Genomic DNA, 18,293 nt, shown 5'->3' with positions numbered 1-18,293 from the left:
AATAGGAAAGTTCACCACCACATGATTGAAAATCCACGCGCCGGTTACTCTCTTCAGCTTTTCCTAAGATTTACATATTTTACCTGGGCTTTCAAGTGATATGGGCCTAATAAGATATGAGCCCAATAATAATATCCCTTCATTTTTAAACGTGCTCTTGAAACGACGTTCGCTGAAAGACGAAGAGATCAACACCACATGATTGAATCTCCACGCGCCATTTGTCACGCGCCGGCTCCCCTTGTGGCTGATGAACTCGGTGGTGGATCTCCATGGGCCCCACCTCGGGTTTTGTGGATCGTCTTGGATGATACGTAGCTTCCTTGCGTTACGTTCTTCTTCAATTCCCTAAAACGACGCGTTTCATTTCTGTTTTCTCCTCCAAGTCGTGGAGCTTTCTTCGTCTCACGACGTCGTTTCATGGCTCTTCAGGTACTCGGCTGCACGAGTCGCCGCCCCATCCACATCTCCCTCCACCGACGGTGCTCCATTATCGCCACCAGTGACATCAAAAGGAAGAATCTCCGATTCAAACCGAAACAATCGTTTTCTCTTCAATTCTCCATTAGAAATCACCGGTTATGTCCGGTTAACTGCTCGACGGTGAATGGAGCAGTAGTGGGAAGCTCGGAGTATTACCAAGGAGAAGGAGACTCCGTTTCGCTTCCGGAGAGAATCCGGCAATGTGTTGGCTTCCTCCGATCGATATTGCCAGGCGGAAGCTGGTGGAGATTCTCGGAAGAAGTCGATAGTAGGTTCGTAGCGGAGCCGGTGACTGTGTGGCGTGCGCTAACTCGGATCTGGGAGCTTGTGGCTGAGGATCGGTGGGTTATCTTCGCTGCGTTTTCCACTCTCATCGTAGCTGCGGTGCGTGGCTTCTTCCTTAGTCATGTTGCTTTCTTGAATTGCTTCGTTGACTTTAGCTCCTCTCGTGGAGTGCATTGAGACTAGCTTTGTAGAGGATTGAAACTGGTTAAGTTGAGTATATATGTGTAGTTGTAGAGAAGAAAGCTACAAGCAGAGCTGACGCGGTCATGAGCATAGCCAAATGAAACATTCGCTTGGGCTCACAGAATGATTTAGCTTATATGTATAGATCATTCATTAGTCTACCGAATTAATTTTAAAATATTGATAGATAATTTACTTCCAGTCGATAATTGTTCTAGACCCCCTAAGTTTCAGGACCGGCCTTGTGTTATATTTGGAATCAGAATTAGAATCTTTCCTTGGCTTATGTTTGTTTTACTCTCTGCCTGTTTCAGCTTTCAGAGATATCTATTCCACATTTCTTGACGGCTTCGATATTCTCGGCTCAAAGTGGTGATATCACTGTGTTTCATCGGAATGTCAAGCTCTTGATTGTGCTATGTGTTACTTCAGGCATTTGCAGGTCAACATCTTGTATGGTCAAATGCTTGTCCCTGTTTTTTTCTTTTTCTTTTCTTTAGAGGGTTGTTCTTGCTGTCTTATCAGGTTCCTCTTTTTGAGAGTCTTTTACAAAATGTTCTTCCTTTTGATATTGTGGACCTCCTCACGCAACTCTTTGTTCAATTCTTGATTCTAGTGGCATACGAGGATGCTTCTTTGGGATTGCTAACATGATACTTGTGAGTTTAGTTCCCACTTCCCTTTCTATTTGTGGTTTTAATCTCCTCAAGAGTGATGAGTCTCGTTCTACTCTGTAGGTGAAACGAATGAGGGAAACGCTATACTCCACTCTTCTCCTCCAGGTCGTGAAAGTTCTTTGCTGTTCTATAATTCTTAAAACTTGGTTTACCTTTAATATTTGAAATTACTCTTGCTAACTTACTGGGCATTGATCAGGATATATCCTTTTTCGACTCTCAAACTGTTGGTGACTTAACAAGCAGACTAGGGTCGGACTGTCAGCAAGTCTCGAGGGTCATTGGAAATGATCTGAACATGATATTTCGCAATGTTCTTCAGGTCTTCTTCTTATCAATAATAAGTTCCATCTCGCCTAAAGCGTGCTTTGTGCATGATTGACATGTATCTGTTTGTTTACCTTCTTTCTTTTAGGGTACAGGGGCTTTAGTTTATTTGTTGATCCTGTCCTGGCCCCTTGGTGTCTGCACATTGGTGATTTGTTGTACTTTGGCAGCGGTTATGTTTGTTTACGGGATGTGAGTTTCTGCTATTACTTTGTTTCTTTTGATTAGATGATTCACCTGGCTGCTCAACTGATACGTATGCATAGTGTGAAAATAAAGTTGCATCTGCTAATGTTGTAGGTACCAAAAGAAGACAGCGAAGCTAATTCAGGAGATCACAGCTTCTGCAAATGAAGTAGATTGTTTTGAAACTCTTTATCTTCATTTTTTGTCAAGATGTATCATCCTGATATGTGTCTTTATGCAATTAATTCTTTGCTAATAACTGCTCTCTGGATCTGCAAGGTCGCTCAAGAGACATACTCTTTGATGAGAACTGTTCGTGTATATGGGACTGAGAAGCAAGAGCTTAAAAGGTGCAATGTGATACCATGAAACCCTTGAAAGTCTCTTGATCTTTTGTTTCTGGTGAAATTTTGCATAGTGGCCCAATCTGTTTCAAGAACAGGTTCTGTTTACGTCCTGACATAAATTTTATCTCCTTCTGTTGTTGAAAGGTATAATCACTGGCTTCAGAAAATGGCCGATGTAAGTTTGAGACAGAGTGCTGCATATGGTATTTGGAATTGGAGCTTCAATACTCTATACCACGCAACTCAGGTTCCTCACATTTAACCCAGTTTTGCATAAGTACATTCACCCTTTTACTGTTTTTTGGAAGGATTAATAAATATGTGGTCCTTGATGATGCTCTTACTAAGAATGTGACAAGATCCATCATTTGTTTCTTTTATAGATTATTGCTGTATTGGTTGGAGGAGTGTCTATCTTAGCCGGTCAAATAACAGCAGAGAAGCTGACAAAGTTTCTGTTGTATAGTGAATGGTTAATCTATGCAACATGGTGGGTAGGAGATAATTTATCGAATTTGATGCAATCAGTTGGAGCGAGTGAAAAGGTCTTCCAAATGATGGATCTCAGGCCAAGTGATCAATTCATATCCAAAGGTAAGGTTCCGTTTTTTTTTTGGCAAAGAGCAGTATATTTTATAAATATGTTGACCATTTTTGAGATTGATGGGAGCTTGAGTTTGGTTGTAATCAGTTGATATAACCCTTAAGAGTCAAACTCTTCAATGATGAACCACCGAGTAGATCACTTTGGACTTCTTTTCCTGCCTTGACCATGTAATGTATTTTTGTTTATCAACTTTCTGCAGGAAGGAGACTGCAGAGACTGACAGGACATATCGAGTTCGTTAATGTGTCGTTCTCCTACCCTTCAAGAGAAGAGGTATGACTGCATTTATGTTGAAACTTTTGCAGTCTAACCTGTTACCTCTAACTTTCCGCTTTTGTGTGGATATCCTTGAACCAGATTTTCAATGTCTAAACAAATCATATCATATGTAAATATCTCAGGTGGCAGTGCTTCAAAACTTGAGCATTTCCGTGCGTCCTGGGGAAGTGGTAGCAATCGTAAGTATTTATCTCAAAAGTAGTCCGACGTTGGCACTGATTTACTTAGGATGTATCGGAAGTGATTTGTGTACAAATCTGTTGTGTTCAGGTTGGTCTAAGTGGCAGTGGCAAAAGCACAGTGGTTAGTCTTTTGCTGCAACTGTACGAACCAAAAAGCGGTCAGGTAGGTTATTCGAACTAACTGTTACACAACCTTTTTAAGCCTTTCCTTCCTTAAGGCTTCCTCTTTGAATTTCAGATTCTACTGGATGGGGTTCCTTTGCAAGATTTGGATGTCAAGTGGCTAAGGCAAAGAATCGGATACGTGGGGCAAGAACCAAAACTCTTCCGCACAGACATCGGTTCCAACATCAAGTACGGATGTGATCGAAATGTGACGCAAGAAGATATAGTATGGGCTGCAAAGCAAGCCTATGCACATGACTTCATCACAGCGCTTCCCAATGGGTACAACACAATTGTTGATGATGATTTACTCAGTGGAGGGCAGAAACAGCGGATTGCCATTGCTCGTGCCATCCTTAGAGATCCTAAAATACTCATCTTAGATGAAGCCACAAGTGCACTTGATGCAGAGAGCGAACATAACGTTAAGGTAAAATCCACTCTAGTGCCTAAAAGAAACATTAGTTAGATGCATGAAGTCTCAACCCTTTGTCTCTTCCAGGGAGTACTTCGTTCTATCGGAAGCGACACAGCGACAAAGAGAAGTGTCATAGTGATAGCACACAGGTATCTTTTTCTTACACAGACATGTTTTGATGATTGGTTTAATGACATCTTCAACATTATGTTCCTTCAGACTTTCTACAATTAAGGCTGCGGATAGAATAGTGGCTATGGACAGTGGACGAGTCGTTGAGGTAACTGATTTTGTTCAGTTCATTGAAAACCATTGAGCTCTGTTTTTAACTGTTATGTTTTGTCTTGCAAAACAGATGGGCAATCACGAAGAGCTTATGAGCAAAGATGGGTTATACGCGAGATTGACTAATAGACAAGCCGATGCTGTTGTATGATTGATCCTCTAAGCTTACACATGCAATACAGTTCATGAATAGTGTCATGATTATGTTTTTGATGGTCATGAAGAAATGTAATGATAGAAAATTGTGTAAAAAGGTGCAACAAACACAGGTCATTCTTAACTTCATAGTTCATACTACTGGCTCACGCAATACATGCCGTTTCCTTAGTGTAAACTACTTGCCGTCTAAAACACTGAAACGACCCGCAGTTTTCTAGTACGATCTCATTAAACGAAACGAGTGACGACGACTCGTGAGACCTTAGCTTGTCTCGAGCACCGGAACCGAAAGGAACGCTAACCGAAACTCTTAACCGAACTTGATCTATAAACCGAAATTTGGTTCTGTTAAATTCGGTTAAGAGTTTCAGTTAGCCTTCCTTCCGGTTCAGTTATCGAAACTCTGAACCGAACTTGATCTGTAAACCGAAATTCAGTTACCAACGGAGGAAGAAATCGAGAGAGATCAATTTGAGCCATAGCGAGACGAAGATGCCGAAGAAAGGCGGAGGTTGCCAAATCCCGCAAGAACGCAGCCGAAGCGGAGCAGAAGGATCGCCAGAATCGGGAGAAAGAGGAACAATACTGGCGCGAAGCCGAAGGTCCCAAATCCAAAACAGCTAAGAAACGTGAGGAAGAAGGCAGAGACAGCCGCCAAGAAAGCGGAGGCTAAGCGTCTAGCGGAACAAGAAGAGAAAGAGCTGGAGAAGGCTCTTAAAAAGTCGGATACGAAGGTCAGCCGCGTCTCCGCGCTGGTCCCGAAGGTGATGGAAGCGGAGCTCATAAGGAGGCGCGAGGAGGAGCGGGCGGCGCTGGCGAAGAAATCGGAAGAGGCCAAGAAGAAGCAGACACGCGTGGCGGCTAAAGAGGAGTACGAGAAGATGGTGTTAGTGTCTAATATGAATCGCGGTGATTCACTCATCGAGGCACGTACGGTTGACGAAGCGCTCGCGAAGATGACCGTCGCTGATAACCTTCCCGTTGATCGCCACCCAGAGAAAAGGCTCAAGGCTTCGTTCAAGGTTAATCTAGTAGCTCAAATATGGCTTCTTCTTGCTATGTTTGATGTTAATTGGATCACTGTGTAATTAGGAGAGTCATGTTGTTGAAAAGCAAGGTTGATTGATTGATTGTGGGGTTAGTTTAATGTGGCTTCTTCTTAGTATGTGTGATTAGGAGAGTCTCTGTTGTTGGAATGATAGATAGATAGATATATTGATTGATTTAACATGTTTTGTAAGTTCTGGTATATAACTGACTAAGTTGTTTGTAACACTTGTCACTTGTGGGGTATAGGTAGCCATGTTAAAACGGGCATGTCCGGCCCGTTCCATTTACTTCGCGTCCGTTTAATAGTTGTCCGTTTAGAGCCCGATTAAACCAAACCCGTTTAGAGACCGTTTATGTAAAGCTCGTTTAGCATTAAGCCCGTTTCAAGTCCGGTTAGAACCCGTTTACTTTAAAAAAAATTGAACGTGACCTGTTTGTATCATGAGTTAATGACATGTTTCTTCATGAGTAAACTTCAGTCAAACCTGTCAAATAAATACAACTCTATAATCATAAGTCATAACACTGAACATTACATTGTTTTGTTTTAGCTAAAAATTCAAAGTTTACAAATCACATCAACTAAAAATTCAAAGTTTGCAACTCAATCTTTCTTGACTCAATCCACACACACTGTCCCATCTCAAATTAGGTGCTATCACAATGAAGAGCAGCTTTAATCTTCTACACCGTACACAATATCAAGACCTGTCCATAATGAAATCATAACCTATCATTATATATTTTTATCAAACATATTATAAAGTGATATAAGACATAATCAAAACCAAAACACTATATACCATTGCAACATCAAACACTTCAATCTTTTGATGACGAAGACTCCATTCCTGAACTACTTGTTTTCTTTTTGAACATCTTCATTTTCATCAAAGAGGTCTTCAATTGTACCTACAAAATATAATATGAATCAGTTACAAAAAAATAGTCATAAATGGTATTTTTAAGCTTTTTACCTTGGAATTCAGCAAAACCACGCAGCAAATTCCTAGTGCAAAGAAGAGCTTGGACATTTTTAGGTAAGAGGCGGTTTCGGTAAGGAGTTAAAACCCGGGATCCAATGCTAAAGGCAGACTCAGAAGCTACTGTGGTGATCGGAATGCTGAGGATGTCTCTGGCCATAGATGCTAAATCCCCAAATCGATATTGATTCTCTTTTCAATAACTCAAGACATCCAAATTTAAGTTAGCCCTCATATTTAGCCTTGGCTCTTCCAAGTAGATGTCCAAATGTGTCTTTGGATCACTAGCTCCACCTCCAATGCTCTTTTCCAACTCAAAAAAATCTTACATTATGAACATTTATACCAAAATTGTCAATTTCAAGATAATGAATGACTGAGATTACCTAAAATTATATTAAGTTACTTACATTATAGTAATCATCTTCAAGTGGAGATTCTGTGACAATCTCATGTGGAGTTGGCGTAAGTGAACCACCTGAAGAACTTGTTTGAGACTATTTCTGATAGTTTTTATAGAGATCACTCAAACTTTTCTTGAGTTTTTCAGTCTTTAAGCTTGCAGTAGTCGGATCCACTTCTTTATAAGCAGCTTCCAGCATATCAATCTTTATTCTTGGATCTAGAGCTGCTCCCATAGCCAATATTACACAATAATCTTTCCAGTATTTATCAACCTTAACTTGCATGTCTCTGGCCATTTCTCTCGCCCCAAGATCATCACAAATAGAATATTTCTCCAATAACAATTTTATACTCCATACTTGTGTGGAGTAGATATTAGAAGTGGGATACTTTGAACCTGAAAAGTCGGTTGCCATAACACTGAACGACTTCAACAATGCACAGATCTTTGTTCCACGGTTCCACTCATCCACTGAAGGCAACGTCTTATAGTTCGGATCATACCACTCCATGCTAGCAAATTCGTCCTTAAACTTGAGAGCTCTGACCAGCATCTCGTATGTAGAGTTCCAGCGAATAGGAACATCAAGTAATAATCCAACTCCACCTCTAATTCCTACTCTCTCTACACATGCTGCAAATGCTTCTTTCCTTTGTGGCGATGCTTTCACATATCTGACACTCTCTCGAATGTTATGCGGAAGACTATTTGCTAACTCCAAGCCATTTTTAACTATGAGGCTCAAAATGTGAGCACAACATCTCACATGTAGGTGCTTGCCATCACACAACAGATCTCCATCGATTCCACTTGTCATCTGAAGCTTTCCCTTGAGAATTCTCAACATACTATTGTTGTTTGTGGCATTGTCTAGAGTAATCGAGAAAATCTTCTTCTCTAAACCCCATTCCTTCAAAGACTCTAAGATCTTACTGTTCAATCTCCAACCATCATCAATGTAATGGCCATTTAAGCAGATATAATCCCATATTCTGAGGCTGAGCTACCCATAAATCAGCGGTGAGACAAAACCTGCCACGATGCTTCACAAACATCCCCTTCAACTTCTCTTTCTCTATTTCATATCTCCTGTAAACATCAAGGGCAATAGTCTGTCTACATATGTGTTGACAATCAGGATTTAAATACCTATCTCTTGCTCTAACCTTCTCGTATTCCACATATCGAAATGGTAGATCATGGTAGATGATAGCTCCAGTAACCATCTCACGATCTACCTTATGATCATACACACGCTTATCTACCTTCTTAGGCATCTTAGAACAACCCTCTAAGTGTCGCTTCAACTGATTTGTACCATGAGTCTTACTATTATACACTAATTTTGAATCACAGTGAATGCACTTAGCCCTTTCTTTTCCACCCTCTTCTATCCCCACTAATACAAAATCATTCCAAATAGTTGAGGTTTTTCGACGCTTACGTTGAGGTTTAGTTGCTTGTGTCGCTGCAGTTGCTTGATTTTCTGCTTTTGGTTCCATCAAGACTTCATCAAATTCAGCATCCTCCTCATTCATGTCCATATACTCATGATGAGCATCAAGAAGTGCTATAGCCTATACCGTATAGGCGTTTGAAGAAGCGGAAATACCAAGGTTGAAGGAGGAGAAGCCAGGGCTTACTCACACTCAGTAGAAGGACTTGATTTGGAAGATGTGGAAGAAATCTCCAGACTAAAGATCCATATCTCATACTTAATTAGCAAGTTATATTGTTTAAAAAACAATGGGGAAGCTAAACTAAATGCGTGGAATAGGCTGCTGCTGCTGAGTGAAATGCAACTGGTAGCCAAAACAGCAGAAAGAGAGGGAGATGCATGGCAGAGAGTAGAATGAAGATTGTTTCGTATTTCCCGGTTTGGGGTTTGATGAAAAAGAGATGACTTTGAGCATAGTTTTTGTGCGTCGTCAGAGTTGCTTGTTCATTGCGTCTTTGTGCAGAAACTCTTCTATGATATATAAGTTGTAGTAGGTAGGCAATGGAGATGATGCGTATGAGGGGAAGAGGTGGCATTCACGTGAGCAACGCACGTGAGAACATAACGTGTCACATGGGAAGATGCTGAGCTGGCTTCTCTCCAACTTGCTGCTTACTCTTTCTATTTAAGCTGTAGTTTTCTAGAGAGAAAGGTGATCTAGAGTTTGAGTGAATAATCAGGGAGAGAGATGTAGAGAGATCTTAGAGAGATGGATTTGTAATCGGTTTCTCTTGTAAAATCACTATTTCTCTCAGTACAATCAGTATTTCATCTTTAGATCATTGTTTTCACATCTACTCGTAACAAACTTGGTATCAGAGCAAGCAGCGATCGGGGAACAAAAGGGTGTTGGCGATGAAGACTGGGTTGACAGAGCCAAAAGAATCACAATGATTGAAGAGAAGATCGAATCCATGGGAGATCACATGATCGAGATGATGAACGAGATGATGAGGATGATGGCCATGGGGTTTGAGAAACTCGATCTGAGGAAGGAAGATCAGACCGGGAAAAAGGATAGGCGAGAGGCAGGGCCGATAACTTCTGGATCTTATGCAATGGATCAAGTTATGGATCAATCACAACAGTGTATGAGGAAGCTGACACCGTTGGTTGTGGAGCAACAGCCGGAAAGGAACACAGAGACGTTCTGAGAGCCGGCCATGGTTGTCCAAGAGCGGATGAGCAGATCTTCAAACCTGGAGTGGTTTGAGAAGCCATTGATCGAAGTTGCTGGGGAGACTGGTATCTCGATGGACGAGTTGGAAGAGACACGAGGCATGACGGGCTATGTGAGGTTGAACCCGCCAGTGACAAAGCTGGAGGATAAGAACGAGAATTATGTGTTCTTGTTTGAGGAGGCGATTCACGTAGTGACATGTGAGAATGTTGCAGAAGAAGAAGAATCACCAGCGACCATGATAGATCTGTTCAAGAAAGTTCCATAGGTTAAGAAAAGAGATAAAGCGAGGAAGAAGAAGAAGAGGTGGAAGATACCTCTTGTGGGGATTGAAAATGGTTTAGGGAAGGGTTTGGAACTTGAAGGGAATGGTTATAATTCTGTTGACTGTGAGGAACCTTGGTTTACTTTTGTTGATTCAAACAGATGTGATAAGCATCAACGTGAGAGAGGAGAACAAATGGAGGCTGTGATGAACTCGTATGCATGCCACATGCTCGATAAAATGTTTCTGAGAGGAAAGAAAGTTAAAATGAAGATTAAGAAGAGGATACTTGGGGTCTGTGACTCAGAGAAAAGGGTAAATATGAAGAGAATGAAATCTGGAAATTGTCAATTGATTTACGTTCATCAAATGCTCAACCGGAAATGGCTTCTAGGATTCAAGAAGAAGAAGACAGGAAAAATGAGAGTGGAGATTGATGAGAAGAGCATTGAGGACACTCATGGGTTGATGAAAGCAGGACTGGTGAGGGGTGATAACGGAGTTAAGAGACAACTTGTCACAGGGAAAAAACTTAAGTTCAAATACAAGCGCCATAACAGAAACAAGAAGAGTAGAGATGTGCTTTTAGGTAACCATAAGTCTTTTAGTGGGAACCCTAATCTTGAGCAGACACTGTCTAGGAAGATTGATGGTGATAAGATATCTTACTTGAGATCTGACAAGAGGCATCAATTATATGGTATTGTAAGATCTTGTGTGAAGTTGCTTTTTGTTGATAAGAGGAAGACAACCAAGCCTAATAGTCCTGAGCTGGAGTTTAAGCATGAGCTGGAATTTGCTCATTTGATAAGGAGACTTGGGAGGATTCTGAAGAAGTTAGAAGAATGGTCGAAGCAAATGCTCAAACAGGAGCAAAAAAAGCAGAGAAAAAGGCTTAAGCTACAGGGTCTAGCTATGTTGATAGAAACCATGAGGGAGAAGACAAAGACGACACATCAACGTCTGGGTTGTGGTAAGCTCCTCTTGCTTGCGACAACAATATGGGCGACTGTCTTGTTGGGATGGAAGAAAGAACGGGTCAAAAAGCAGTACTGTTTGTGGAAGGGAACTAGGTTTCGAGGAGAGCTCATGAAAGGGAGTAAAGCAAAGAAGGACTATAGGAAAGTATCACAGGGGAAAAGTAATTCTCTCTACTCTCTGCTACATACAAAGAGAGACTTCACAATTCAAAGCAGCTGGAGAATGAAAGGATATAAACTAGTGAAGTGCTTCTGTGTTTTGGTTGATGAGCTGCTAGACGGCAATGGAGATGGCCGTCAAAGATATGACGAGGCTTTGCTGCAAAAACTTGAACTAACAACGTTGATAGGTGAGGATACGAAAGTCAGTTTGGTCAGGGATAAGATACTCAAGTTGCTTCATAAGTAATTTGGAAAGAGAGCAAAATCTACAGTGGAGTATGGAATTAAGTTCTCGCTTGGTTCAATAGAATTGAAGAAGCTACTGATGGAGTGGGAGAAGCATAAAGCTGGAGATAAATACAAGAAAAAGCATACGGCTAGGAATAAAGTGAGTTTTTCTGAAAAATATGTGGTCAACCTGGTGAATCTCATGAGGAAACAGTTTCTCACAAGCGGGAAGAGAGCTAAATTCAGACAGAAAGTGATGAGCAATGGACTAGGTTGTTTAGAGATGATGTCTCCACCCAGAATGACAGCTGGGAAGAAGGCGAGTTCCAAGAGCTTATGCGGTTTTGTGTTCTTATTACACATTCTTGAAAACCAAATTATGGAATCTGCTTCACCTCCAGGTGATGCTGAGCACAATGATCCTGAGGCAGTACACGAAAATAGCAATAAGAGATCTTCTGGGCAGAACTAGTGTAAGCTAAAGCAACAGGGACAACACAAGATCCTCCTAAGCGGCAAGAGAGTGAAGCTTCGAAGAGAACCAAGGACAGAGAAGCTTTGTGTGAAAAGGGATAAATGCGTTGAGTTGTTCTTCAAATCTCTGTCATCAACAGGCCAAAAGAAGAACACAGAAAGAGTGTGTCAGGAGAAGTTGATCGAGCCCTTATATTTGGAGATGGACACTGAGTATGAGATGACAGAAAAACAGAAGCTGGAGACTTGGAGCAAAGAGGTTAGCGGGATGAAGAAAATAATGAGGAAATGCCTAGACATTTGGAAAGTTGTTTGTTGCTTCCATATTTTTTACATACAACCCTCTCTCTTGATGGGATGCTTTGTTTACTATAAATCAAATCTCTGTGTTTATCCCCATGTTTGGAATCGCGTTAGGCGTGAGTCAGGCGGTCGGTCTGGGCCTAGCGAGTTGTAGAAAAATCGGAGATTAATCGCCGATTAATTGGGGATTAATTTTTAATGGTTATTCAATTTTCTGATAAAGTATAGACATGAATAGGTGATTTCTGTTTCCCGTAAAGATATTATCTATGGCAAAGTGGTTCTGAAGCTTAAATATAAGGGACAGTTCGCGAGTTCGATACCCAGTCTCCGTTTTCTACTATTTTTTGTTTTTTGATTAATGGCATAGTTGTAATTTTAATCATCTTCTTCCCTAATATGTTATAGGTTTCACAAACTTAATTGCAGAGCCGCCACACCTTTGTTTCACCGATTTCATCAGTTTCTTTTGCGTTTTTCTTGATATTTATACTTAATACTCGTAGATTTAACATCTAGAAATCGATTATAAGCTCAAAACCTCAAAAACTTGAATTTTTTTGACGATTCCGAGTTATTGGTCGAATAAGACGAAATCGCCTCGCTCAACCTCCGCCTAGCGTTTCCCCGCCGCTTAATCGGGTAGTGCGGCCGCGTTTTAGAACCTAGGTTTATCCTCAGCTTATCTTCATTCTAAGATGCATCTTTTGTTCACTGTTTTGTGATCTCCACACGATCACTGTTCTACGCACGTTCCATATTCTTTACATACAGCCCTCTTGATGGGATGCGATGTTTCTATAAATACCCAAAAGAAAAGGGCTTGGGCTTAACAAACGAGGGCCCAAATGATATTTTTTTATCAACAATTATTAGAAGTTGCATTATAACCCTCCAATTTTCCAATCTTCGCGAAAACACACTCCTTACAAAACATAAAATAAAATATAACTCCTCATTTTGAAACCCTAGTTCGCGAAACCCATCTCTTGTCCGAGTATCCCATCCCTGCGTCGCCGGATTTGAAAACTCCACCGTGAAAGATGCAGCACGACGAGGTCATATGGCAAGTCATCAGACACAAGCACTGCAGTTACATGGCCAAGTAAGCTCTTCACTTCTTCTTCCTCTGTGAACTCTCGTACTGATTGAGATACCTTGCTCCACCTTCGTAGGATCGAAACCGGAATCTTCTGTAGAAACCCTTACAACGTAACGGGTATTTGCAACCGAAGCTCTTGTCCTCTCGCTAACAGCCGTTACGCCACCATCAGAGACCACGATGGTAATACTACTTGACATTTCTTGTTTAACTTCGTGTTTTGTCTGATTTGAATTGAATCTGTTTAACTTTTGATTTTTTGTCTAGGTGTGTTTTATTTGTATATGAAGACAATAGAGAGAGCCCATATGCCTAAGAACTTGTGGGAGAGGGTGAAGTTGCCTAGGAACTACGAGAAGGCTCTTGAAACCATTGACAAGCACTTGGTAATTAGAGCTTAGATTGATTATATCTTGATGCAACAAGAGTAGAGGTTTTTATTCTGTTTTTATTTTGGTTGTAGTTGTATTGGCCTAAGTTGTTACAGCACAAGATCAAGCAAAGACTGACCAAAATGACTCAGATGCGTATTCGTATGAGGAAACTGGCTCTCAAGACAAGGTTGGTCCTTGGTTTTGTATTATGCAGCTTCCTAGTTCTGTTGGGTTTGATTGTTTGGTGGTGTTGGGTTTTGTTCATAGGGAGAAGATAATGACTACACCAAGGAGGGATATCAAGAGAGAATCAAGAAGAGAGGAGAAGGCTGTTAAAGCAGCGGTCTTGGATAAGGTCACTCATCTATTTTCGCTTTTTATATATTGCCTGTCTGCTTTTGTTTCTGTTTTGTTTTTCCATAAGCTGGTTTCTCTCTACTGATCAGGCTATTGAGACCGAGTTGCTAGAGCGTTTGAAGAAGGGTATTTATGGTGACATATACAATTACCCGGAGCTTGAGTGGAACAAGGTTCTTGATGAAGAAAAGAAATTGGCAGAAGGTGTCGAGGAGGAGGAAGAAGAGGAGGTACTTTTATATAAGCGTGCACTTAAATAATTGATATTGTTTTATTTTCTCTGTTTTGTTGACATAGAACGGCACTCCCTTTGTTCAAAATGTTTATTGTTGAATGAACTATCAGGAGCCAGAGATTGAATATGTTGAAGGATATGAAGAGCTTGAAGAAGAGGAAGATATGGAAGATTTCCCTGGCTTTCCCTCTAAGATGTCTAACTTCAACGATGATGAACATGGTAAAACTCATTATACAAATCCGTATCTCTTGTGAGTTTTTTAGTCAGGTAAGGTCTTTCTCATGGTGGATTATTTACAAAGCCACAATTTTTTTGAATATAGATTCAGCTGATGAGGAGGAAGACGACGATGATGGTGAGGAGCAAGTTGTGATTCATAAAAAAGGAAAGAGAGATTCAAGAAAGTCTGATGATCTTGGAAAATCAAAGAAGAAGAAGAAGAGAGTAGTTGTTGAGGTGAGATTTCACACTTTGTGTTGACTTGTTGAGTTACTTTGTGTTGTCTATATGTTCTTATGTGCCTCTCTTATCTCTTTCAGATGGAGCAAGAAGATGGAGACGTGATACGAACCCTGAAAACCGCAAGCTGAGCTTAGATCCCAAAAAACTTGAAGCTTTTTGCAGAAGAAAGTGTAGTTTGTTTTTGTTTTGTTGTGGTGCTGAGGGACACGAGAAGAGGAAAGCTTTCTTCTTGACAGTGTTACTGTTGAAAGTGTTGAAGGCTTTTCCAGTTTTGTACCCTTTTCGTTTTTATGTATTGTAAAACTTAATTTGCTCTGACGTTTTAATTTTATAATATACTTTCAAAATGAATCATTTTCTTTGACATATAACATAAACTCTCAAATGTTTCTACTTTATGCTGATTCCGTTGTGGTCCTTGTGGGTGACTATGAAGCGTGGACCCATTGATGAGTTCCAATTAACATGTGATGATTATGAGATCATATTTTTGCTAAATATTCAACTACATACGTAGTTTAACAAGCAGGGTCAAATCAAAACCATCAGGTTGAACCGAGTCACTTCCTCCATCTGGAGAAGAGAAAACACAATGGAGGATTTACTGATTCAGATAATTGATGTCACTGCAGAACCGCAAAAGTTATCTCAACGCTTGGAAGGTTTCAGGCATTAGACCGTAGTCTTTTTTTCCCTAAATGAGACTCATGAAAGATGTTTGTTTAAAGTCTTACAAGTGTATACGCTTTCTAATGCAACTTTTTAAGCTAAGTTTGATAAGAGTTAAAAGGAAAAGGTTCTGGAGTATAATATAAAAGGGAATGTTTATGGTAGTTTGTAGAAGCAATGATCTATACCAAAGTGTGAATGTGGAGAGAAAGTTTTAGGGTTGTCATCACCAGCCATTGGCTTTGGACAAGACAAAGAGATAAAAGCTAAAGTAATCTGTTGCACTCAATGACCTCTTTAATTATTGCACTCTTCCAATGCGTGTGAATGTTGATACCGTTCCTTAAAGTCTACCAATCCTTCAAATATTCCATATAGAATCATTTTATTCAAAACAAATCTCAAATTGTATCCACTTTTTATAGAATATGTAACGTCCATAACATCCCCTAGACTATATTTGCGAAGTGATTTTGTCACATGTCCTCTTTACAATCAATTTCACAAACATAAATATGACATGGCTACTGAAATTGATGACATGGCTTCCGAAAAAATATGACATGGATAATTTTATTTAATGTTGATTTATATTTTTGGCAAACTTATTAAAATATGGTAATAATTGATATATATTACATTTAATATTGATATTTCTTTTTGGTAAACTTTTTTTAAATATGGTAATAGCTCATACATCATCTATAAAATAAATATATTCATATATAACATTTTATATTTTGAAATATTATTATTTTTGTATAATTATACAATTTGTATTACTAAAGCTTTCAAAAATTTCTACAATTTTTTTAAAATTTAAATATCTAATCGTAAAATCATTAGTTTTTTATATACCTTGTTTGGGCTAAATTTTGATAATTATACAATGTTATATCGTTTTATTAGTTTTATACAAATTGATTTAATATATATCAAATCTATATTAAATATTAGTAAGGAAATAGTAAAATCTATAATATTTAATAAAATTTATTTTTAAATATAAGTTAGATTTAAAAAATTCATTTTCTGCACATGGTGCAGAAAAATACCTAGTTAAATTGTACGGTAACAGTAATTTCAATTGGTGGACAGGAAAACCATTCACCATAACATTAAATGGTAGCATCTTTACCTCGGATTTTGGCCGATCACGGGTGGGTAACATCTGATATCATCAAAAAGATAGGAAGACAGGATTTTTGATACCCAGGCAGACCACACATCTAATCTACATTTATAAGTACAAAATGTACTCCAGATTTCGTTAAACTATTAGTACATTGTAACAATAAAATTATTTGAAATTACATGTGTATCTAAACTAGTAAAACTCAGTATATTATGTTATTTTAATCATATAACTTACATTTTATAATCTATATGCTTTACGATATAGTCTATATCAGATACTAACAGTTATTAATCTATCGATGCGCCAACATAAATTAGTTAATTCAATCAGAAAACAATCTCTTGTTAGGTTTCCGTTTTCATTAATACGTTGATACCGTCCAATACCAATACCAATACCAATACCAGTACCAATGCTAAAACTGTGATTTGATTACCTGTACGTGTATTTTGTCATATTTTTAACTAAATATGAAACACAAGTCATTGATAAAATAGGGTTAAGTTTTCGTAGCTGTAATCTTTAATTGTCCGCATACAAACGCGAAGCTTAGTCAGTCATCCATGTTTTTCAATAACTCAAATAGAAAGCGACTAAAAAGAAATATTATTACCCTTAGAAAACACACATGTGGTATACCTTTAATAATATTACCCTTATTAATTTTCATTTATAAAAGCAATTTGTTAATCCATCAATTTAATAAATATATATTTCCACCATAGTTGCATTATCACCAGTTTGATTATCTCTTCCGATAACAATGTACATCACGATTTTTGTTTTCTTGTAGTCTAAGCTAATTAGACCACTTTTTTTGGTTAAATACAAACCTTAGTTTCTTGTGTCACCAATACAAACCTTCTAACTTAAGTATTACATTTTTCGTTTTTAAATAAATATCATGTTAAACTAATACTATTGTTTTAAATTGTCTTTTTATAAATTTTCTAATTTTAAATAAATAAGTATTTTATCTGCCTCCGGTAAAAGCTTTTGTGTTTTCCCTCAATGTCTCCACCGTATCTTGTAGGTTCGTGGCTGGTTGAAGGTTATTTTACCGTCTGCATTTGCCTTGACTTTACTCTTCACCTCCAACGGTTGGAATGTCAGGATTGACTACACTAAGTCTTTCCACTCTGTTAGTTGCGAGTCTGTTTGCTAGGCATTCTCCTCATGTGGTGTTTCGGAGCCGTAGCCAGTCACCTCCGTCGAAACAGTATGGAACCACCTTCGGGTGTGTGTTAGTCCAGACTGCTCTTTGAAGCTATTCTCTTGGTCGCCTTAGGTGATCAGGAAGCGGTTTGTTAGGGATAATATATGTCGTCTCTTGTTTAAGTTTCAAACTAGCTTCATTGCTTACTACTAGTGATTTGCTCTGGACCTAAATCTTTGCTTCCTAAGAATTTTTTTAATTTTTTTTTACAGTTCTTATGAACAGAATGGCTTTAATTAGCAGATTTTGGTTCAGTTAATCTGTAATCAAATTTCATTCTAGTAATAATACTCACATCTTTAGCAAAAAAAAAATTATTGGCCTTAATTTTGCAATAATATAGTAAACAATTTAGTCTTTTTCTTTTAACTTGTGTAGAAATCTTTTTTATGAAGCCGAAGAAATGTATACACTCAAACACTGTGCGGCAATCATTTATAAATGCTATCGGCTATGCAAGACGGACAAAATCTGGAACCTTGCAATTAACAAACACATGAAATGTACAATTATAAAAGCGATGGATTAAAAAAGTATCAAGGGGATGCCAAAAGAGAACGATAACTGAAAGCTAAGTTAAAAAAAAAAACTAGTAAGAAATTACCAAAACAAAATTGTATTAATT

At 38.8% G+C, this 18,293-nt stretch overlaps 3 protein-coding genes across 4 annotated transcripts; 2 read left to right on the top strand and 1 right to left on the bottom strand.

The window, feature by feature from the left end:
- The first annotated feature begins 189 nt into the window (after window positions 1–189).
- On the top strand, window positions 190–4,716 carry LOC106446488 (ABC transporter B family member 26, chloroplastic). Of its 2 annotated transcripts, none has more exons than XM_013888234.3 (17): window positions 190–867; window positions 1,266–1,393; window positions 1,568–1,610; window positions 1,689–1,733; window positions 1,828–1,950; window positions 2,044–2,147; window positions 2,256–2,310; window positions 2,421–2,491; window positions 2,633–2,735; window positions 2,872–3,082; window positions 3,295–3,368; window positions 3,497–3,553; window positions 3,645–3,719; window positions 3,795–4,151; window positions 4,224–4,288; window positions 4,359–4,419; window positions 4,495–4,716. In XM_013888234.3, exons 1-17 carry the CDS (start codon window positions 421–423, stop codon window positions 4,573–4,575), a joined length of 2,100 nt encoding a protein of 699 aa, XP_013743688.1. In that variant the 5' UTR covers window positions 190–420; the 3' UTR covers window positions 4,576–4,716. The 2 variants fall into 2 exon arrangements, with proteins under 2 accessions (XP_013743688.1, XP_022560925.1); XM_022705204.2 differs by having other exon boundaries at window positions 379–867; window positions 1,266–1,404.
- A 2,397-nt stretch (window positions 4,717–7,113) lies between these two features.
- Window positions 7,114–8,566, bottom strand: LOC125588508 (zinc finger BED domain-containing protein RICESLEEPER 2-like). Its single transcript, XM_048759886.1, has 3 exons — window positions 8,172–8,566; window positions 8,055–8,111; window positions 7,114–7,954 (listed from the first exon to the last, which is right to left on the bottom strand). Exons 1-3 carry the CDS (start codon window positions 8,564–8,566, stop codon window positions 7,114–7,116), a joined length of 1,293 nt encoding a protein of 430 aa, XP_048615843.1.
- A 4,450-nt stretch (window positions 8,567–13,016) lies between these two features.
- LOC106446487 (protein mak16) lies at window positions 13,017–14,996 on the top strand. Its single transcript, XM_013888233.3, has 9 exons — window positions 13,017–13,217; window positions 13,288–13,397; window positions 13,482–13,600; window positions 13,678–13,775; window positions 13,856–13,943; window positions 14,035–14,175; window positions 14,291–14,402; window positions 14,506–14,639; window positions 14,723–14,996. Exons 1-9 carry the CDS (start codon window positions 13,156–13,158, stop codon window positions 14,771–14,773), a joined length of 915 nt encoding a protein of 304 aa, XP_013743687.1. The 5' UTR covers window positions 13,017–13,155; the 3' UTR covers window positions 14,774–14,996.
- The last annotated feature ends 3,297 nt before the right edge of the window (window positions 14,997–18,293 follow it).

This window comes from Brassica napus, chromosome C6 (genome assembly GCF_020379485.1).
Source record: "Brassica napus cultivar Da-Ae chromosome C6, Da-Ae, whole genome shotgun sequence".
Taxonomy (NCBI): domain Eukaryota; kingdom Viridiplantae; phylum Streptophyta; class Magnoliopsida; order Brassicales; family Brassicaceae; genus Brassica; species Brassica napus.
The sequence above is the reverse complement of the archived record's forward strand: the minus strand, read 5'-3'. Positions and strand labels throughout refer to the sequence as shown.